General features: G+C 32.9%; 1 protein-coding gene across 1 annotated transcript in view; it reads right to left on the minus strand.

Moving 5' to 3' along the window:
- The window catches only part of LOC108369804 (putative inorganic phosphate cotransporter), a gene marked incomplete at its 3' end in the record, with an annotated part of 37,540 nt that extends 14,552 nt beyond the window's left edge, over positions 1 to 22,988 (minus strand). The window contains exon 1 of the mRNA XM_017624995.1: positions 22,869 to 22,988. Coding sequence (XP_017480484.1) covers positions 22,869 to 22,965 — 97 coding nt within the window. The remainder of the gene's footprint in view (positions 1 to 22,868) is intronic.
- Positions 22,989 to 24,949: the final 1,961 nt, after the last annotated feature.

Below are 24,949 nucleotides of genomic sequence, written 5' to 3' on the forward strand. Positions count from 1 at the left end.
AATCGCCTGATTTTACCCTAACAGAGAAATAAAACCGATTAAAAATGATAAACTAGGAACTTAAAATATCTGCGACTGCGAAATATTTAAATGGCATATAATTAATGTGTTCTTATAGTTTCGAACGTTTTGATCGCTCCTAGAAAATTATATTGATTCAAAAGGAAAAAAAAAATCATTTTCTTGCATGTTTTTCCCACGGGAAAAATAAACGATCGACGCGGCATTATTACAAAAAATACTAAAATTTTAGTCAGTTTCCAGTCGCGTTGCTGGATTTTTTTTTTCTTTGGCTGCTCTAATATACATGCCACCTTCGCGGTGGCGTTATGCAGATATTTAACGCAAATATCTCCAAACTAACTTAAGAAGCTTCACTTCAAAGACAAAATAACAAAAAACACTTTGACTGCCTTTCCACTTCATATTCGGAGCGCACCGAAAATAAATCTTCGAGGTGTTGCAGTGGGTGACCCTTTGCTGCTCGGCATTTGCACCATTGGGCTCCAACGTTGATTCGAAATTTTCGAAATAATTTGTAATTGTGTCTGAGATTAAAAAAAAAAAAAAATATGTTATTGTATAGGTTAAACTGTTCCTTTAGGACCATCTATGCTTATACTTATGTATATATATATCAATTTGTATAAATGAGTTTTATTAGTAAAGACGATATATACATACATACATACTTATATATGCCATAAAGTGCATGGAGTTCAAAAAATGTGATTGACAACATTTTATTTTACTTCTAGGATTTGCTGGTCATTCCCATACTTATTTAATGGATTAAAAAAGTATATTGGTATTTGTATATATTTACATATAAATAATGAATAATAATAGATTGGCGCTCACACATACATACGTTAGTGTTTGGCCGAGCTTCTCCTCCGATTTGTGGCGTACGTTTCACGTTGTTTTACGCCGACTCCGAACGGCGGTTGTATTTTTATGAGAAGCTGTTTTCCATGGCAGAAATGCACTCACAGGTTTGCCATTGCCTGCCGAGGGACGACCGCTGTTAAGAAAAAACCTTTTTTCTGCATTTTTTGCGATGTTGCTTTGACCAGTGCTTGAACCCAGGCGCGGCTGAGTGCGCATTGCTTACTTACCACTACACCATAGCGGCCGATACAGGCCGATGTCTAAACATTGTAGATTTTAAAGAAAAACGTATATGGGGCGTCTTTATTAGAGCGGCGAAGCCAGATCAACAATTTTTAGAATTTCTGTCTGTCTGTCTGTTTGTATGTATGTTTGTACGCGCATCACTCGAAAACTAATGCATGGAATTGAATGCAGTTTACACCGATGTATTGCTAGAGGTCTAACGTAAAATATAGAAAGTAAAAAATTAGAGAGTTGCCACCTTAAGTAAGTAGTACTATGGATATCAAAAGAAAGAGATTTACGGAGCCTTACTGCCGAAAAGATTTTTGCTGAAGGTTTCCATCTATTTGAAAATGTTAATTTAATTTAATTGATAAGATAAAGTGAATATTGCAATACGGGTATCATACAGCACAAAACTACGTTTAAGACGCAGTGAAGCACGCCGCGTATTTACCAATATTTTATAATAATCATCACTTCGGGGATCACAATCGTTCTAATGCGCATTGCATGTTTCACATACGATTACATATATATTTACAACTGCTAGTAAATAAGTGTGTAAGAATATTTGAACGTAATTTGTTGCTAGGTTCTTAGCTGGTAAGCTGTGTTTTGAGGTTGTTGACACGACTGAGGAAAATCCACCTAATTAACTAATAAGTAGCAAGATTTATTTGCTTATAAAAATTTTCTAATGAAGGCGCTAATGGACTTGTTTATAGTTATTTCATATCAATATACATATGTATGTACGTATGTATGTAAATAAGTACAATTACCCTAATTTAAGAGCCACAGAGCGCGATGTCTACTGCAGGAATCTGCCTTTAGCTCTCTCACTGACATCATTAATGAATTTGTCGGTGCTTTTGATTCAGAGTTCATGATAAAAAAATAACTACAAATTGTCGAATGTTGCGAAAAATTTGTAAAATATATATTGTAAAAATGCTGGCAAAAATAAATATATAATATACATATATATATATAGATAAAATATATACCTATAATTAGGTAAAATTAATTGAAACAGCGATTTCCTTGCAAAATTAAATATTTAAAATACATTTCCGCTGAAATAGCGGTATGTGATTTTTTGTTGTTTTGTTTTTTTTTTTTTATATATATATATCATTAAGCCAAATCAAGTAATCCTCAATTTGTGTGCTAATTTTATATTTAAAGTAAATATCCTAGTTAGTCGAATGACGAAAATATGCCTTTTTTGATTGAATGCTTCGTATTTATGTATGTGCATATGTACTTCAATTCTGCCACGCGTAAGGCCATTTGCTGACCTCTATATATTTTCGTACGTATAAATATTTTATTTATATATATAATCTTATTAAAAAATTTTAATTACAAAAATAGATTGCCTCTATTTCAGTCGCGGTAGAAGTCGGACAAATTCGTTTTCTAGCATCGCACCAAATAAATTATTTCAAATCAAAGCAGTGACTTTTTACTGATATTTCTTGAGCTTTAGGTCAGGCCATACCTTCCACATAGTTCCTAACACAGATATATTTGCAATGACCATATTTTAAGACACTTCTATAATGGTCATTAAACGTAGAAAACAAAAAATACATAAACCTATATTAGGGATGTTTCGAATGTCATATTTTTCACATGTGCGAATGCGAATGCGAATGTTAGGAATAACATTAAAAAAGCTATAATCAACTTAAGTCTTCGTTTTTTAACCTGAAAAATTTTGCAAATTATTAACCTATACTGTGTTTTGATCTAGTAGTCAAAGTTCAAAAGGGGAATATTATCTTCAAAAAAAAAAAGTACTTTTGCTGCCTTTGCTCCCATGTCAATTTGTCCTATTTTAGTTTAGTTTTCCACCAATCGAGAGGATTTTCACCGATATAAGCTCGTTTTTCTTTAATTTCACATTTTTTAATATCTCCAAATTCTACAACCGACCCTTCGATTTCACTGGAGGAATCTAAAATTATTTCTAGGTTGCTTATAAGACTTTAAGCAGTACTTGTTGAAGGCCCATCAATGTTGCTTGATATATCTACTACTTAAACGTTTAGCGCCTGAAGCTAAAAGCCGGTTATTGTCCGTACCCTGGTTAGACAGACTTAGCGCAATTTTAACAATATTAGAGTGTACTCTCTGCCCATGTACACATTCGCATTCGCAAAACATTCGTATCATTTGATGCGAATTCGAATGTCTTATGCGAATGCATAAAATGATGCGAATCTTCCGCATAACGATTGCGAATGCAAATTTTAGCAACATCACTAATCTATACATGTATGAACCGCAATGTTTATTATTTCAAGCTTTTTTCGCAAAAGCGTTTAATTCGACTTAATTTTTTTAAACGTACACAGCATTTAATGCAATGTGATGAATTATACAATGTTTTTGTTTTTGAAAATAAAATAAGTTACTTCATTTTCTTAAAACACTTGCTATTTTGTACTTTCGACTCGAATTGTCGAATTTTTATAGCTTCTCAGGAAAGCATTTAATTTTAATATTTTTCGCTGATATTTATTTAGAAGATGCCAAATAAATTCGTTATCAATTTTATTATATACATACACTAATGTACATAAGGTATTTATGTATGCTTGCTTACACTCGTATTTGTTTGTGTTTTCGTTTACCTTAGCCGTGTTACATATGTACTTCTTAGAGGGAGTGGCACATTGTTTTGGCTCACGGTTTATTAATCTTCTAAGTTTGTATGTATGTATGTACGTGATATCACCTTATGTTAACCCTGGCTATCTATCTATTCAGATTGATTTCTCAAAGCTAAAAATTTACTAGAAAGTTTAATCGGGAGACTGCCTCTGCCCGGCTGGTTGATGTATGTTCTCGCAAGGAAAAAAGCTGGCATCACCGCTTTCCCAAAAATGCGGCTACCGGCGCAAAGCTAAAAATTCCTGGGACCTTGCGACGTATGCTGCAGCTTCAATGTAAACGACAGTCAATTCCGTGCTGTTTTTGCATTGGAGAAGAGACTCCGTCGCATATAACAGTGTTACTTTTTTCTTATTTTTTGAAAAACAATAATTTTCTTAGCTATCGTTGAGTGATTGTACAGTGTTGCCGTTGTGCGACTAAGGGGACAATTTGACCCTTGTTAGGAGTCAATGCCCTTTGAACCGACTTTTTGACAATTTTGATTTTTTGATCCTTTTCCAGAATTATGTGCGACTTTTGACCCGTTTCACAGAAATTTTTTTTTGGGAAATATTAACAGAACCATGTTATTAAAAAATAATTTCTCCTATAAGTACGAAAAAATGCATCGCCTAAAACTTTTAAAGGAGAGTTGCATTTCCTCCTTCTCCTTGCAGAAACTCGATTTCTCTGTACGTTTGCAACGCTGTTCTGTGCAGAGCTTGTCCAGCTATTTTCTTTTTAAATTCAACCGCGAGACGTTTTAGCAGCGAAAAGACGTTATAATACATGTAAATTTGATTTTTAATTTGGATCTCAGATTTATTATTTTACTAGTAAAGAAAGGCATGGATAATATGGTGACCCTTTTTTTCGTCAATTACCCCTTTTTTGTGACTTTCTGAAAATTCTCAACGGCAACACTGATTGTATACTTACCTATTTTATAGTCTGCTACTATTTGAAATGCTGTACTAGGCGAATTTGATACTACATAGCCGATTAACTCGTTGCAGACGTATTCGTTACTCTCGTCGCCACTGATGTAATTTGTTTAAATGCATTAACTTCAAAGATTTGTTTAAGTATCCAACTTTGGTTTTTATAAAGTCGCAAAAAACAAGTTTTTGGAAAATTTCAGCCCTCTACCTTCCTTCCTTTCCTTAGCGCTCGCAAAAAAAATGTTTTTTAATAAAAAAAGTTGCCTAAAATAAACGGTATACTACTAAAATAGATCAACTGGAAAAAAAAGTTTACAATCTTTTTGCATAAATGAAATTATGCTTCTTCTTGTATACACTAACTAAAAAACCACTGTTATACCTGTGTTTGTATTAATTGCGCTGAATCTGTAGGATCTTCAAGCAGTTATATTTCGCGATCTGAATTTTGAGTTAGCTCACTTTGAATCTGGCAGCCTTAAACTTTTAAATTGTAATACGTTAAAAGTTCTGCTCAAAAGCCTTTCAAATGGAAAGCTCCCAAACTAACAGTAAACAAGTTAAAGGAGCTTTCGATTGCGTCTTATCACTGCTGTTTGTAACAGAAGCTTTTTTCTTAAAAAGCCAATGACTAACAGACAGGCGGCTAGTTACAGTTGGCTTTCATGCCCGCTACAGTGCACAAAGCAAATGTTTGCCTTATAAACAAAAAAAATTGTACATACATAAATACAATATAACTTTTAGCACATGTGAATAAAAGCAACAACGAGGCGAGAAAATAAACACAAAGCAAGCTAACTTTAATTGCATAGTAGTTACTTAAAAATCAAACATTAAATCTAATTAAACCAATAGTGCAGCTAAGCGTAATTACACATGAGTTTCATTGGGTTTTTTGTTGGTGTTTTTTTTTTTGTGTTTTTATTTTTATTTTTTGCAAGTGAAGGGTCGAGAGTGGGGAAATGCTTATAGGCAGACGCACTCTTTGTGACTAGCGCTTCACGCTTCCAGTGATCTTACAGCGTCGTCAAATAAATATATGTAAATGTAATTATGTGAAAAATGCACATTTATGTACATATATAAGTTTTATGTAAAAATCCCTTTCGTTGTTTGACTTGGCACTACCAGGCGTTTCGAGTGAGCAGATGTGCGAGGGTGGCTTCTATATATTTATGTATTTATTCTAGCGTTGTAAGGCACGCGCAACTCAAAATGCATTTCATATAAATAAATTTAGGAAATGCAATTTTATTTAGAAAACAATAGTTAGGAATTTTAAAATTCAGAAAAAGTTATAATTGTCGCTAGGCTAACGATGAAAAAACTTGTGTCGTTGAGCATTGCGACAAATATTTGTTTAGAGTTTTTTGGAATGAAAAAAAATGTCATCCATACATATCTACTCCTTAATTATTGCTATGTATGTATGTAAGTATAAAGCCGATGCACAGTGGTTCGAAACCGGAATTTAATGTTCATAATACACTGGAGCCTTACTTTCTCAAAAAATTTGATTATTTTTATTTAATGAAAGCCTAGAAAATTAGGAAGAGACCAGTGGATTCGGATCTTAGAATTTTTATATGTTTGTTAGGGCGAGTAAATTTTGTTTACTATCCGCGTTTAGCATGGGATAATTCTACGTGTAATTCGAAGCAAATTTATTGAAGAAACCCTGGGTCTAAAATCAATTTGGAATTTGTCCAATGGCGAAAATAGATGTAGAAGAAAATGTTAAGATGTGCATTTTTGCGCCCTGTGGTGCGAGTTTTAAGAAAAATAAAAATGAAGAAATACCAAGAAAACCCCTAAAGCATCTTTTTATACATAATTTAAGCACTTTTTTACGACAACACCGCGAAATGCTAAGAAACCTATTTTCGCAATTTGGCAAACTCCGAATGGATCTTAGGCCCATGGTTACTTCGGAAAATTTGCTTAGAATAACACGTAGAATCTTTCTGTGCTATACGCGCATAGGAAAAAGAATATCCCACATAAATTGACCCGCCCTAATATTTATATAAAATTTGTCTAGTGCAAAGCGCAGATAAAGTAGAAGTTTTGTAGAAAATCGATTCTGCTGTTCCAGTTAATAAATGTTACATAATTGAAACTAGTTAAAAACAATTGTAAGGTTTCACCAAAACGAAAAGAAAAACAAATAAAAAAATCTCTAAAGTAAAAATTTTTTTTAAAAAATTATGGGTATGCAGAAAATTTGATGATCTATTAAACTACATATCCAAAATTTTCCAAGAATAAAAAAAAAAATAATTTTAACATTTCAATTTTTTTTATTTGTTTTTTTCCGTTTTGGGGGAACTATATAAGTACCACATATAAGTATGTGCAGACTTACATAGTATGTAAGTGCAATTCGTTTCCAAATTTAAACTTTCTTTCACCTTTTTTCCAATCAAATATTTTCCAATTCCATAATACATATCGCTAGCGAAAGGTGAAAAAGTGCAGTCTGTTTTTTTTTTCAAAATTTAGTTTTTGATGCAGAATGACAGATAATGGGAAACTACATCGATTTTCCGTCTCTCCGGAACAATTTCAAAAATGGACTTTGCCCATTTTCACCTTTAGGTAACGATATAATTAGTCTGTTCCAATAGCAGTCCGGTTTACAGGATTTAGTCAGAACTTACAGGAAGTCGTTCCTATTGACATAAAACCTGTAAGTGGGAACACATTTGAGAGAGTAACTGAGCAACTGTTCCTAGTCAGAAGTTACAGGATTTAGTCCGGAGTTTCTTTTCCTGTAAGTTCATGAAAAGTGTCAAACGATCAGCTGATTTGCATGTGCAAGCAAAAACTAACAGCGGTGAAAGCAAAGTACCTTATATTTGTAAAAAAAATGGAAGTAAACAACGAAATGTTTGAATATTTAAAGATTTTAATAATTATTTAGTGATATTTCAGCTAAACAGTGTTGTACAAATGACATGTAAACAAACCGACTGACGTTTTTACAGGAAATAGTGCCTTTTGCGTTCCTATGCACTTCTGCATCTGTTCTCCTTTTACTCTCAATTGAGAGAGTAAAATTGTAGTTTGACAGTTCCACAGGTTTTAGTCCGAAGTTCAAAGGAACAGACTAATATTTTTATGCTGTAAAAAAATAAATACTAGCAATAAAGTATAATGTATATTGGTATGTATTAAGGCCGTAGTATCAACATACATACTACATAGATATTTATATACGGCGCCATCTCTTAACCTTCGGCATAAATTACCAATTCGTTCTAGAATCACGCCGACTTTGGAGGAGAAGTATATATATTTATATACATATATACATATGTAAGTGTAATATGTTATACTTTAAATGACAATTGCATTTTTATGTTCAAGTTTGTATGTAAATTGTTATATTATCTTATACGTGCTCATGCGGGTATAAAAAATTAATAAATTAGTAATTAATATATCGACCTTAATGATATAGTTAATTGTAATGCCACATCCGCAGTGCAGCCTTATTATATTTAACCGTGCAAATGCTGTACTAGTTTTTCCGTTTTCTGCTTATGCTTTTTACATACACATCTATATAAAAGAGTATACATAGGTGGAATGTAAATTTCGGTATAACTCCAGGCAGCCCAATAGGTAAATTTACGAGCTAAAAGTCAATCAAACGGCATTCCTAAGGCCAGGAGCGCTTCGACTTATCATTAATTTCTCTCTTGTTTATTTTTTATGTACAGTTGCAAAAGTTTAAAGGCTTCTGCTTTCGCTACTCCCTTTAAAGGAGTTCTGCTATAGCTTGTTCTTTTATGCATAAAAATCTGCCTTTTTTAGGTATTTATTCGAGGTTCATATTAAATATTTCTTATAGCATACTGAAATTCATTTGTAATGCTAAATACTAAAGCCTTTCTCAAAGGCAAGCAGCGAAGCACTTTCTTGGGTAAGCCTTTTAGAATGGATTCAATTAAGCAGACCCACCTAAATTATATTCTGGGAAAAGACGGAGCCTCGAGAACTGTTCCACAAAAGCCGTCATCACCTGGAAGGTGGCTTTAAGTAAAGTAAGATTTCTTAAACAGCCTAAAATTCACTGCATTGTTACGTCGGTTGTTCAAACCGTTATGTCTTATGAGTTCACTGCCTGAAGACCGACTTTAGTGCAAGTTACGAGCAGCACAGTGACCCTCTTTCTGCTTTCGAAGTTGCTTCCGGTATACATTTACGGTAAGGTTCTAAGTCCACAGTAAAGTAACTACATAAATTAAACGCAATCCACATCTGGATTATGTGGCTTACTACTCTACTTTGAAAAATAGTTCTTCAGTGGAGGAAAGAAGAGGCTTAGTTCTTCTAGTTCAAAGGCTTTTTCACCTTTTCATTGTTGGCTCAGTGTTAAACAACAAGCTGTACAATCGGATGTAATCGGAGGAGGTCGCACTTAACTTTAGCTTGAAGCTTTAAATAAACTATGGAGTCTTCCCGACTAAACCTTAGTCGAAGTATTTGGGAATCATATCAGATACCAAGGTGAATTTCTAAACAAATATATAGTAAAAACTAAAGAAAAATGGCGTTGTAAATTAGTATACTTTCGTCATGTCCCATCTTATGTTACCGTTCCCTGGTCTGGTGAACAGCGTTATAGAATTAGTAAAATCACTTCAAACTAGGCAGGCGCCGTGAGACTACAGGAGCAATTAGAACTTGCCCAATGGAAGATCTAAAGTCGTACACGTACGCCACTCCAGTGAAGGCTGTAAAACCCAGAGAAATAGGATTTCTGGTTTGTCGTTCGAAATGCGACACGAAAATTATTATAGTTATATTATCTGAAATATAAATTCACAGGTCATTCGGAGTCCTTTTGGCAACTGGAATTTATTGTTAAAAACAGTCCAGACCTGAATGGGTTTCTAAAATAAGTAAGTTTTAGAGCCTTTTAGTTGTTAGGTTAGGTTAGGTGCTAGAGCACGGACGCACACGTTGGCTGAAAAATCCCGTTGAGAAACCAGTGCCAGAAGCCATTTCCATATAAATTTAACCACCGAGTTCGTTTTATAAAGCACAAAAAATAGAAAATTTCACAGGTCGGCTAAGCAATCTAAAAAGTGAAAGTTGGGGAAGTCGTTGCGCATCTTGGCTAGGACGGGACTTTGCAGCTGCCACAAAAACCGTTGGTTGGGTATCGCAATGTCTTTCCATGTGTACCCATAAGGCAGTAGTCGGTTACTACCCTCGACTACTAACCTGAGAGAAGAGCGCTCAATGTGAGCGTTATAGATCGCTTCACATCAACTTTTGGCCAAATTTACCTCGTAGTAAATATGGCGGGTAGTTGCCACAGCCCATTTGGTAATTACGTATTTACCTGCTCGAGGAGTTCAGCCTCAAATCTGCGTTTAAAGTAGGTTAGAAGTACATACCTATTGAGCCGCCCCTTATTCTGATATCAAAATCTCTTTTTTTCGAGTAAGAGCCCAGCAAAATCCACCAGTCCCTGCTGCACAACAGATTCTAGATTGACATTATTGAAGGTTCCCTTGATACTTTTAAAGTTGGAAGCGCATTATAGCCCATACCACCCTATCATAATTTACGATGCCCCTAACGGTGTTGTCGAGGGGCAAGTGGTCTGGGTCAGGCAAAGTTTCGAAGGAGCACACCGTGAAGTGATTGCTCACAAGGATATCCAACATTTCGCTACACGAAAGCTAGGCTTCTGGATAGAGAGAATTCGACGAAACTTTTTGCAGCCTGTTGGCTTCAGAGTTTTCTTCCATTTTGTTGCAGAAGTTCTGCAAATATTTGCGTTTTGACCTTTTTTAAGCCTTCTTGGGAAACTGGAGTGCATCCTTGTAAGATTATCAAAAATCTGTACTTTTGGATGGTTTGAAAATTCTCCGACAATTTTTCTCCGGGGCTGAAATCTGAGGATTCCACTAGAGAGATTTATTTTTGCACTTCGCGAGGATACTTGGGCAGGAGACCTTGAGGGCAGCATTACAGGCATTGTCACAAAGTCCAGTGACGATGAGTGAAAAACGACCCTCATGTTTGAGAGAACCGCTTCAAGCAGGACTTATCGCGAGAAGCGTATTTTTTGTTGTTTCTGTTCTGCTTCTACTAAGTCTATGTTACCAAACTGCACTTCGCTTCAACTTGCGCGCGAAGTGTTTATTTCTCAGCATCGTTAATAAAAATAGTTTTCATCGTTAATCATCTCACTATTTTGCATATGTAGATAAAAAATTTTGTAACTACACTCAGAAAAATGAGTGAGAAATTTACTTGCCATTTCATCCCCCGTGAAAGAAATAAGTATGTCATTTTGCTCGTGGCGCTCAAACAGTGGCAATGGCCGACAGAGCAAAGCTCTAGAGTGCTTATTCAGAGAAGCATGGTTCGAGTCCCAGAGCAGCAGGAATATCTTTTTTTTAATATTTTTTTATTTTTTTTTTTTTTTTTTTTATTGGATTAAACAAATATTTTTCTAATTTCTTTTTCTTTTGGTTTTTGAGTATTTAGGTTTTTTCATATATGAAATAAATTTTACAATTTGTAATTTATATTTAAATTGAAATAATTGACTTACCTTACTCTAACCACCTTCAACAAGAAGCAGTAACAATTAACAACAATTAAGTAAGCAATTAATTAAGTAAGCAATTAAATTTGTCTTAATAGCACTGACAAAATTCAAGATTATTTAAGGAAACTATTACTTATATTGAGGAAATTTACTTCCTCAAATTAATGAAACCCTAATTTTAGCATGGACCTGAATTATGAAAAGATTTCTCAAATTGGGCAAATTTTTCGTAATATTAAGGAAAAAAAGAGTTACTCTAAAATAGGGAAACTGGTTTCCTGTGTTAAGGAAATGCTTTTTTCTGAGTGTAGTTCAGCGCACAAATCTTATCGATTAGGACCACGTGCTGTCTAAATTCTGATTGATTATCTTTGCAATGATCATTGATCGTTGTGCAGTACAACTGTCGTCGACAACTTGTTACAACTTGGTTGACATTCTTTGTTGACAAGCATTTTATGTTATTGTTGACATTTATTGTTTATATTATAATGATAAAGTACAATGAACGGTTAGCTGTCAGATATATGTAAATATTAACAGTCGAGCTGTAAAAGTAGTATGTCAGAATATTTATGGAAATTTATTAATCAAAACATTTATTAAAATAAATATATACCGTACATGTGTAAAGAGGTACGTATGTATGCGCTTCGTGTGACAATATTTAAATGCATACAGGTTATACAAGTACCTACATACATATATTTATAGCATAGACAGACGGCAACCTTAATACGCATTAATGGCAGTATTGCAGATTGAGCGAGCGTAGAGGTATTGAATTCGAATCCACCAACATTTGGTTAGCTCGTTCAGTTATCACTTTTATTTTTATTTTAACGTAATAATAGTTGTTGCGATATTTTCAATAAACTTAGCTCTAATAAATTAAATTAACTCGAAATAATTTTTTGAAATAACATTAAAAAATAATAAAACAAATTAAATTATTAATAAAAAATTAAAGACGATTTTTAATAATTGCTCAGAGTGGCAATCGAACCTGGGTCTCACTGAGTTTTAGTACTTAGTTCTTATCACTCGGCTACGGCGGATGCCAAACACGTTTGCTCTGCTTACTTACTTACATACATATGTGCTCAGAGAACATAGAGTACCGAGACAGTACAAAACTAGCCTCATCGATGGCAGCGCAGTCAACATAAAATTGGATTCCTTTCCTCATTAGTAGATATGATAAATGTAATTCTCTGCATTTTGATCATCGAAAACGAGCATTAACACCAGGACTTAATCTGGATCAACGCTGCCGTCTGTCTATGGTTTTATATACATACCTACATACTTCTGTGTGTGGGTTCATTAGCATTTGCCTGCCACTCAAAACACGCTCTGTTGATAATAATGTTTAGCGTAATTAACATTTGCAGTTGTACTTCCGTTGGTTGGCGTATATTTGCACTGTACCAATTTCGCGTGAGTGACAGTTTTATATTTAGTAACTGTAAATTTGCATGCACATTTTAAAAACATACATACGATGTATTTAACTATTAGTATTGCCCGTGATCGAAAATTTAACAAATCAATTATACTTGGATGAAGTTTTAATTGCAATGACCTAATCAATATGGATCGCACTTGTCTCACTCAGCAAGGAATTAATCGTTTGTATGTATGTATATGCCCTCTACTCCCATAAATCTGTAAAGCCTCGCCCTTACTGGGTCCCATACTCGCTTAATTGAACCGCACGCATTTTAGATTTTTATAAAATTTTTTTAATGATACGTATTTGTATAATATTTTTAACTTTAAACGGATGTTATTAAACGGGGGTCAATTAAGCGAGGAATACTGTATACTAATTTGTTTACAGAAGTGTAAAGCACTCCATTGAAAAGAGAAGGTTTCACGCTGAGCAGCTATCGGGCGCTGCACAGTGGTTCAAAGCCGGCATTTAGTGTTCATAATTCACTGGAGCCTTCATTTTTTTTTTGCGAAATGAAAGCTTATAAAACCAGCTAGAGACCAGTTGAGCCCGATTTTTAAATTTGTACTCTTTTATATTAAATTTTTTAGTGCAAATCGCAGAAAAAGTAGCAATTATGAAAAAAATCTATTCTCCAAAGTTACATAATAAAAACTAGTTGAAAACAATTGAAGGGTTTCCCCTTATAGCATTTCAATTTTTGTTTTCGTTTTAGAGGAAGCCTACAATTGTTTTCAACTAGCTTTTATTATGTAACATTTATTAACTGGAACGGGAGAATCGATTCTCATCAAAATCGCTACTTTTTCTGCACCTTGTACTAAAAAGTTTAATATAAACAAATAAAAATTAAAAATCTTTATCAAATTTGTTGAAAATTCAAGGCTTCAGTAAATTACGAACACTAAATGCCAGTTTTGAACCACAGTGCGCTGCCGTTTGGTGCATTCGTACTTCTCTTGTACCAGTACCAGTACCAGTTTCCTTATTAATAGCCAGTACTCATACATCAATGTGCAATATTTTTTTTAATCAATTAATAGAATTTTAGTTATTACATTTTTTAACCAACAATTTCAACATTCCACTATCAACAATTAAATTTAAATGCAGATGTCCATAAACAAGTGATAACTGAAGTAAATGATTTCGCCAAATAACTAAAACAATGCGATTTTAAATGACTTTCGGAATTTTTGGAGAGGCTTTAAGCCAGCTAGCTGCAGAAAAAGCGTTTGCTGATTCTAATAAACCTATCTATTATGGGAGCGAATTACATAGAGAAGTTGCGAAAGAATTTCAATAAAGTTTGTTGAATTTTTATACAAAGTTTGAAATGTATATTTATATGGTGCTGGAAATATCAGTAAGGTGCTGGGCTTTTATAAAAAAAAAACAAGAATAATAAAAATTAAATAAACAAAAGAAAAATAGCAAAAAGCGGTCGAAATGTCATTTAACTTAATCAGCTGACCGCAAGTGTACATATCAATCATAATAAATATAATAAATATACGTACGTATGCACGTTTGTAGATACATATGTACATATACATATCTGTTCAAACCAAATTTCCTAAAATGAAAACGAAAAAAATTGTTGACAGCTTTCGACGCTGTACTCCTCATTAAAATACCTTTCTGTCTTCCATAAAGATTTGTGTACATACATGCGGTATTTTTTATCCTATTTTTTTATGTCATATTTATACTACATTAAGGTGGTGGAAATTTTTTTTCCAGCCACCTCCCCAGAACAGCAGAATATGAAAAATAAAAAGGTTAATATATTTTTTTTTTTTTGAAATTGGCTAACATTTTACAATGCCGTCGACCTTTGAAATTTTTCATATATTCCTTGTGGGGAAACAATTTTTCGATCAAATGAAAATACATATTACCCTCTGTTATGCCAATTTAACTTTAAAATTTGGCTAACTACTTTTCCATAACCAATAATCTTATCCCTTACTTACAAGAATTATTTATTTTATGTGTTCGTAACCCCGTTACGCACGTTTAAAAAAATAACTTGTAAAAATTTTTAGTTGAATTTGCATCAGAATTATATTGTGGGCAGATTTCTGAAGAGAAATGTTTTTGTCGACCAAAGAATATTTATTTTTAACGATTTCATAGCAAATATACATATATATAAATATACTTTGAATATACTATTTTCGCCACATTTAACTATAAAATACAAGAACAACTTTAAATATAAACCGATTTCAAAATAAAAAAACGGTCTTCTTATTTCAAAATATCGATTTTCACTTTATTTTTGGACCACCCTAGTACACATATATATGAGCAGGGAAAAAAATAAATACAAAAAAATAAAGAAAATAAAATATTAAAAATACACATGTGTATATATGTTTTTTGCATGTGCTTTGACTACCGATAACTTACCGTCTGCATTCAAATAACTATTGAAGCTACTAAAGTTTAATTTTTTTTGGGTGTGGTACGACTTTTTTTTTTTTGCTTATCAGAAGCGAGAAGGAGTGTAGGTACCATCAATTAGCACCTGCTATCACCAATTTTTCGATATTTTTGGTTTATTAAACGCAGAGTCTATATTTGATTAGGTAATAGAAGATATAAATAGCTTAAAAAGATATATTTTATCTATCCGATAATACAGACATCAATCACATTTTTTTATTTAATTTTGAGTGTGCGCATTAGATTTATATACACATATCGATTGATCGTGATAACTGTGGAAGAGTTTTTAAAGCCACGCGAATGAAAAACTTAAATATATTTTTTATTTACTTTCAGTAGAGTCAGTAGTCACAGTTGAATGCTGATCATGTGACGACATTTTTCAAGGACTTCATTCTTGATTTCTTTCTGAATACTGTGATACTAATCGCAAGGGTAGTAAATGTGATTTGCAGTACTCAGGCGTTGTGGCTGTCTTCTTACAAAGCAATATTTAAAGCATTTTCACGCTAAACGTCCAGCAGGGATGAAGCAAGTTGTTGCGGTGGGGGAATGACTAACTTACGGAATTGGCGTTCGCTAATATGAACATCTATTAGTGTAGGGAGAGCGTCGAAGGTGCTCTTGGTAATTTCCGCGAAGCGGCCCCAATCAGCTTTTTTTAAAGTTGATGGACATGCACAGTTCTCCGGAAGAGAAGTCGGCAGATTTATAGATAGCGATTACTCTAACTTAGCTAAGTATATTCCCCTACGGTCACCTATTACCATACTATTTTCTCCTCCGAGGTGTGCATCTATATCAGGGAGATATCCTGCAGGGAAGTGGAGGACATCGCCTAGTCGGATCTAAATATCGTGACAATCTAGTAACTTATCTCTGCGGACGTTGCCTACTTCGATGAGACGATATTGTACGGTCCGATGAGTGATGAACCCTTATCTGCCATCACTATCTCACTCGCGATTGCGACAGTGCACATTTTATTCGGTGCAGCTCAACCAGGTTAAGTTGCTGCGCAGCTTCGTCTCTTGGATCAGCACGGTTATCTCCAAGATCTTTACATGGCAGTCTGATCGCTAATCGGAGCGTGAGATACGCGTGATGGTCTGCGTGTTGTGCTTGTCGCCGTTGGTAGCGTTGGTAAACTGGTTTACATCACCGAGACATGCGCCCATCGGTAGCCAAACTCCGAGTCGTTCCATGCCATGGAAATTCAACGGACCCGTTTTAAGACTATATAATATCTAATGATCCATGCACCCCATGAAATGTCGGGCCCCAAATTTCGGCTTTCTGGATGATTTGCTAAAAAAAGAAGTAAATAAGCACTTTCGAAACGCTATTACATATTTTACATAAATACCATTCACTTTTATAAGCTACACTTTAAAATGAAAAGCCATAAAAATTTCAAAAGTTTATTTGCCTCACGCGTTTATGCACAATCTCTTCATACAATTTTCCTTTGCATTCACATTATCAAATTTATCGACTGGCGGCGCAACAACAACAACAACTAAGCTAGAGAGACGTTGTAAACTACTACTTGCTTATTTCACTGACTGCTTCCTGCCACCGTTTGCTCATAAATATTAATTAGAATCGTGAAATATTTAGTTTCTTACCGGTCATGCATCATAGTGTACGAGTATCTTTAAAACCTGTCTAAGTCAACACATTGGGGACGCAACATTTCCGAACTGTTGATCATTCACGTTTTTCTCTGAGTATTTAAAATAAAACTGGAGCAGTTTATTTTTATTTATTTCTGTTTAAATTACGTATCTATTTCAAACCGGTTTTATTTATCCCCTCTGGCGAGCAATGAAATGTGTAAAGTATCTGAGTGTGTTTAGAAAAAAACAAAAAAACACGAAAAAAGCGGCATTGGCCGAATTTATACGATATTTTAGCGATAATTTGCATACGCAATTATTAGCCACCGGCAAAATCGAGGGAATCACCTAGTAAATTTATAAAGCAGACAGCTAGACCAAAACAAAAAGGGAAAAGAGCAAAAGCAGGTACTCACTCATCATACCTTCGACAGCGTCACAACAGCTAGCAGCATAAGTAACCTATGAAAATATTTCTGAGAAATACACTTCATTTTAGGAATTCCCCAAATAAAAATTCTGCGATAACTTAACAAGAAATTTAAGATCCGTTGATAGCAATGTTTGTAAAGTTTGAAATGTTATATTCAATGAAATATATTTGCGTATATGTATGTATGTATTAATGCATACAAAAGTTGTCTACGTAGGCGCCATATACCGCTTTAAAAAAAAAAAAAAAAAAAATTAAAAAAAAAAACTTTTAGCTTGACAATTTTCCAGGCCAAGTACAAAACCGTTTTTCCAGGTCATGTTATACTTGTGTGTGCGAGTTTGTCAATTGATTTATGCTTTGCTTTCTATACTAAGTTAGTACATATATCTAGACATAACGTTAGTGGAAATTATTTGCATATTTATTATCTAAATATGTAATTTATGGATATACGCTTAATGGCTTTTAAATCGCTTTCGCTTAGCGAAGTAAATGTCTAGTGAGGTGAAACAAATTACAAAACAAAAAATAATTTTTAATCAAGTACAGTATGCAAATATTTAAAATTAAACCTTAAAAATTTTATGAATTGCATTAATTTATTTAATTGTTTGCACTAAAGTTCACTACTTGCCATTGTTATTGTCTGACAAAACACTTAAGACATTAACGGGGACGGAAACTTTTTTGAACATACAATCTATAAGTTATTCTTTAAGATCGGAAAAGCTGCTTATGCTTAGATTGAAGAAAGGCCTTTGCAATTCTTCAGCGGCTTCATATAATGGCGTTTTCTTTCCTATCGAAAAATGTTGCCTTCTCAGTGCCCTCTTTGCACAAATGCTAAGCAGAGGGCAATAAAAAGGCAAAATTTTTTGTTGAAAGGAAAGAGTATAGTAAGTTTTCCTCTGTTTGAAGGAAATATTGAAATAATCATCCGGGGAGGATGGGTGGTGTGAGGGTGTGTAAATCGAAGATAGTCGAATCCACGTGGTCACACATAATTCAAAAAAAACTAGACGGTATTGGAGTAGATGTCTATCTAGAAATAAAAAAGTGGCTCAAGCTAATAAATAACTGCAGCAACTTCAAGGCGGAGCTCATAGCGGTGAGGAAAGTAAAACCCGCTAAGTAATGTGACTGACTTAAAAATAGTTCAACTAAAATGGTCCAATATCTAAACTTTACATAAATGTTTTTTTTTTTTTAATTTTATTTTAGCATTACATTTTTGTTTTAGAAATATATATATATGTATATATATTATATTTATTTATTAGTTATCTTTAAGTAAATATATAATATTTACTTGTTTACCAAAAAATCCTTTAATTTTTGTTTATTTTATATAATTCTGTATTTACTTTTTTTTCTTACTCTTCACGTGCTACCCCAACCCATTGTTTTTCATTTACGTCGCCGCTAAGCAGTGAGGTAATAGCCTGAAGTGGCGTTAAGAAAAAAAAAAAGCAAAGGTGTTTTATAAATTCTAAATGCTTACAGTATTACCTGCACATCCATATGTATGTACATTAGGGTAGTCCAAAAATGCATGTGAAAAAATTTAAGTCCGAATTTAGTGCTCTCACCCCTTAGTATTGTTCTACGTATATCGATGAAATATACAAGGGTTAAGATATGATAAAAATACTTAGAGGTCAGTCAAAGTGCTCAAAGTTATCCATGTATTTTATATGGGGGAAAAAAGGTGTTTTTCATTTGTCATTCATTGAACAAGTACAGTAAGATTTTGAATTTTGTTTATAGAAGAACAGATACAAAAACATTACTATGTTGATATTAAAAATGCAGGCTTACACATGTATATGGGGCATTCCATACGAAAATGGACGGGGTTCACACTTCATGTCTTTCATTTGTTTCAAATTTTTAGGGTAGATAGACAAACATAAATAATAAATAAATATGAAATTAGAGCTTGATTAATAAATTTTTAAAAACTTTACAGTACAAAAACAAAAACAAATCGATTTAATAGTTTTCGAAATATCTCCAGAACGTGGTGAGGAAAAAATTTGAAAAAAATCACACATACACTCATCAAAATTCTCTATGAAAATAAATTCTTTTTCTTGAAAAAATTTTCACATACAAATTTTTTGATAATGAAATCGTATAATCCGGACGATTTTGTAAGCTTCAGCTTCTCATAAAGTTATTAAGGCCTTTTAGTTAGCATAAGCCGATAAAGGAATATACAGTCCAGGATTTGACAGCCTAACAGATCTTATCTCCACTGGGATATGTTTACACAAGCTATGCACATACCGACTGAAATACTATTAAAAACGGCATCAACCTTACGAGCAGACTGTGAATCTAGTCTATTGTATTTATGTAGATGAGTGCAGAGTATGTCAAATTAGGTAGCAGGGGTAAACAAGAACGAATGTCTTAAACTACGTAGCGCGCAATACACCTTACATACAAACAAATTCGCACACCGAAAATATGTCATTAGGAAATAGGCTAAATAATACAGGTGCTAGAATTGAGCCCTGTGGTACACCGGAAACTAGTTTCATTGATTGTGGTGGGGTAAGATAACTCGTCATAAGTTTCTGAAAATATTCGTTGAATCCATTTATTTCGTTGAAATTGTATAGAACTCGTGACTTTCAATAATAATAACCAATTGTTTATGTTAAAATTTTTTTAACTAACGTTTTTTTATGGATCCCTAATTATGCATATTTTTAGGGTTGTTTTGGGCGACCTATAAATAAAAGTAAATAAACCATGTTGTATTATTATTGGAATCTCTTGAAGAGAAACAGAGTTTTCCGATCGAAAAAATTTGTTTTAAAAAATTTTTTAAAATTTTTGACGAAAAATAGTTTTTTTTCATATAAAATACATGGACAATATTGAGAGCTTTGAGCGATATCTAAAAATGTTTCGATTACAAAATAAAAAAACAGGGGCATCTATAGGGCAATCTTAGGGGGTGAGAGCAATAAAATTCCGACTTTGCTTTTTTTACCACCCTAATGAACATACCTTAATATGTCTAATGTAATTTTTGCTTTGTCACAATTTCGCACGTACTTAGCATTGCAACAATTACTAAATAAATTACTAAGTATAGCATGTAAATACTAATGCTTGTGAATGAAATGTTGTTCTTGGAAGCAAGTGTCGTTGTTGTAAAAACTCTAAAACTGAAGTGTCTGAGAACTTAAGTGCTGTTACTTGTTTTCAATACTATACAAGTAGCATACGTACTAAGTGTAATGCATGTTTTTCAACCAATTCAAGTATTTGCCAGTTAAGCAAATATTTTGCATGACGCTAGATTAGGTTAAATACCTTGCTATTCAAGAAATCATTCGTGAGCGCAAAAATATGTACATACACATATACATATATTGTTACTTTAATTCACAAAGCCCTAATCAACACTTGTCACCTTTTCGTCCTTCATTTGATAATTGGCATACATTTTTGATCGTTTAAATGTAGGCATGAATTTTTAGTGATTTTAAAACTGGACATAAATTGTTGGCCATTTTCGATTGATGATAAAAAGGTGGACAACATTTTCGATCATAAGTTGCTTATCCCCTAAAACTGGTCACACATTTTTGGTCCCGTAAAAAAAAGCTTAAATTTTTAGCAATTTCAAAACTGTACATAAATTTCAATTCTCGATTCTGGTTTCATGTTTTTGTTTAACTTTGAATTTGATTTTTATCACTACACTAGAAAGATGCAAATATTAGATTAATCTTAGTTACGTAAATAAAATGAAGTGCCTCATGAAAGTGTGCTTTATGTCTTACCGATGTAAGTTATGAATTGATATGTAGATTAATTGAAAAAAAAAACACATCCACCTAATCAACCCAGTCCAGTTTGCAATCGTGGCGTAATTTCCGAATTAAAAAAGGGCTGAATTACGGTATTTGTTGGCGCCCATAAAGGTATTTAAACGTTTTAGTATTTTTTTTTTTATTATTAGTATTAAAAATTGCACTACAATAAAAGCTGATAAAAGGAAAAACATTAAAAAAAAATGCACACCAATTAAAAGAAAATATTTGTATGGGCGATTTTTTTCGACTAAGCGCGTATATATATGTAGCTCAGACGGATTCTACATGTAATTAAGGATTTTTTTTTTAATTTTTTCTGTTTATTTGCAAGTTTGGAGTAAATTTGCATTGTATTCGAATTTGAAAAACGTTGTAAATATTAAAAACGTGATACTAGGTGATTTCTAATACTTCTAATCTAATATTTTGAAAAGAGCTTCAACGATATTTACTAACTAAAATACCTACATATATATGTACGTACTTCCTTATTGCTTCGCTCTTGCTTGTCTTAAGTGCGAAGCATTGAGAGTGTGCTCTACAGGGACCTACAGTGTTGGCCACTTAAATAGCGCAGTCTTTTGATCCTCAGTATTGACAGTTCTCCTTTTGTTTATTTAATATTCATTAATTTCTTTGAGTACACAGTTGTATGGCTCGTTTAATTTCAGTGTACTAAAGTGCAAATTTTAAGGGACTGAAAAGAATTTTTTATTTTTTCGATAGATTTTTACGCAATTTCTTTTAAATAAAAATTAATTTTGCTCATCTTATCTTAATACTTAGAATTATTTACTACTAAATTATACATGTAGAAGTTTGTATGTATGTTTGTCACTCGATCACGGAAAAAGAATAAACGTATTTAAAAGAAAATTTTCACACGGATTGTTTGTGACCAGGATTGTGAAATAGGCTACCGCTTGGCTGATCACGCAGCATCAACACCACCATATGTATTTGTATAATTGATCGCAATTAGCGGCTTTAATCATAAGTTAGCCATAAGTTCGCAGTACGGCATAGCTCAACCAATTACCTCAGAAAACTTAGCCTAGTCGAGTATGTAGATTAAAACAGCATACTCAGAATTTTGAATTGACCCTCAAAATTTTGGCTTAACGGTGAAAACCTCATTTTCGGTAGGCTGGAGCTTACACTTGGCCTTAACTTCATATGTACAAATCAAGCATTCTTTATAATGGACGAAATTATAACTCACGGAGTTACCATCAAAAACAAAACAATGGACGGGTTGCTTTTTAGACCAAGTTGTGTATTACAAAACTTGAAAAATGCTTTAGTGGATTTTAATTCTGTACCGAATCGGTTCGGTTTTGGCATTTCAATTTAAAAAAAAGGTTCGGTTCGAAGCCCGAAAAAAGCGACGGTTCGGATCAAAGCCGGTTTGCAGCCCTAATTTTGGAAGAAAACTAATCGTCACTATAAATTCACCACTAAATACCAACTAAAATTTCAGCATGGACTGAAATTTACTTTAAAAATAATAATAAACTTTGTTTTTGTTTGATATTTATGGCCTTTTAATTGTTGAATAATAGTAACATAACAAAAAATAATACTAAATAAAATAAAATTATACATTAATGCGTACATACATATATATACTAATGAATAATATTACGTAATTAATATAAAGAATAAGAAGTAGTTAATAAATAAAATAAAAAAATATGTCCTATGTGCTCTCAAAATAAGCTTATGTATGTTGTTAAAATTACAACAAAATAATCGCTACTTACAGCTTCCTTTTGATAACGCTTCATTTTCATCCTTGGGCGTTGTTGGTGTATCCACATTCATACTGCCAGTGGTTGGCCGAATTTTTATCACCGTCATTTTATATTATATTATTTGGTTTGGCTTTTTTGTTTAGTTGTAGTACAGGTAAGAGCTTTGATTTTTTTTCTTTTTTGTCGATTCTATAAATATATTTTTTCACACAAAAAAATATTTAACTGCAAAAATTTATTTCGTCGTGTTGCACTTAACGCCGTTTATACTAATGGGAAAAAAATTAATAAAAAACACATATTTAAAAATTATTATTTAATTCTTTGTTTAAACGCATAGCGAGCAAATAGCAATTAAGCAGCAAACACAATTTTTTACGTGCTTATATGTATGTGTGCTTTAAGTTAAATAGTTTATTTCTTTTTCTATTGTTTTATTGAGTCGAGTTTTTTTAACCACTTCGTTTTGCTATTTCGAGCCTGCTCGCCCGCTTATCGTTGCACATGCAGTTGCTTAATGAACGGTTTGCAAAGCGCTAGCGAGCGCCAGTGCCAAGGCCGACTTTCTAATGCGGACGCGTTTTGGCAAAGCGACGACGACGCCGGTCGTTCCGCTAACGGCGGTGGCGACAAGCAACAAGTGGATGCACTCTGCCGCTCAGACTGTTCGACCGACTTGTAAACTTCGACTTTTTGCGCTCTCCAATTGCCATTGTCTACACATGTACATACATACTATGTAGCCAAGTCTGACAGCCTGACTTAAATGTTTGTTCTGCTTTTTTTTTATAAACATTTTTTTTATTTCTTTTCCTTTTATTTCTTTTAACTGATTTGTGACATTTGTTTGCATTGTGTGCAATTAGCAAGCTTTTTAAAAAAAAATCGCATGTTTGTTGTGTTGCGTGTAGCTCACAAATGTCAACAGCCAGCCAGCCAGACAGCCAACAGCAAATGTTCTTCCCTATATGACCATTTTGGATGATTTTCGAGAAAAAGTGAGTGTACACAGCGCGACGATGAGTGCCGTAGTAAATTTTTCCACGAAATTTGAGTTTTTTGTTTAAATGCGAAGCGTGAAAAATAATTTATGTGAAAAACAGAGCACAGAGTGGGAAAAGTACACTGTGGACTTTTGACAAAACAACTTCTCTCGAGTGAGGTCATTTTCTCTTCAAAGCAGTAATTCATTGAGTCCTCGATTAATATTTTTATGTAGTTCAAGAGAATATCTTAATGAAAATTAAATAAAAATGTAAAATGTTTGAATGGAAATTCCTTAGAATTTACTCCAAATTCCAACCTACAAAAAGCACAGAGGTTGTTTGTCTAAAGTCCACAGATATATATATTTATTAAAAAAAAAAAAAATCATAGACTATCGAGATTAGAGATTAAAAATTGATTTTATGAAGTCATAAAAAAAAGTGTTTAAATGCTTTAAAAATAGATAATTTGTATGAAAATATCACTTTATAAGGCTTTTTAAATTTTTTGAATATTTTTTTTTTGAATTTCAGAGTTCATGAAATTGTTTATTTACTTTTAAATTTACTTGTATATTTTTATGATTTTCAAAGAGTCGCCTACAAATTATGAAACCAAACTTTATATTAAAATACTAAATTTTCTTAACAAAAAAAAAAATTGTGAACAGCTTTCTAAGGACAAAATTTATATAACTTTAGTGTAATATTTCAGAACAAATTTGTATTTCTGGGGGAAATGAAGCTTTTTAAAGAAATAAATACCGTGAACTCATTGAATTTTTGATTTAAAAAATTTTCCAAATGGCCACCATAATGCTTTTATAGTTAAAAAAACTTATGATTCGTTGTTTTATGTATGTATTATAAATTTTTTTTTAGTTTATTTTATATATTATTTTACTTTCATTTATTTTATTTAAAAATTAGCTTTTCATTTTTGTTTCATTTTAATGTCATGTTTCCTGTTATACAGTTTCCATAAAATTTCATTTATTTTCCTCTTTATTCTCTTTCATCAACACTCACTTTATTAACGAATCGTTGCGTTTCAAATAATTTTATGTTATAACGTTGCGTTAAATCCGTTTTTTTGGTTAGCCA

The sequence above is a fragment of the Rhagoletis zephyria genome, unplaced genomic scaffold, assembly GCF_001687245.7.
Source record: "Rhagoletis zephyria isolate East Lansing unplaced genomic scaffold, Rhagoletis_zephyria_1.1 Rzeph_scaffold_03854, whole genome shotgun sequence".
NCBI lineage: Eukaryota > Metazoa > Arthropoda > Insecta > Diptera > Tephritidae > Rhagoletis > Rhagoletis zephyria.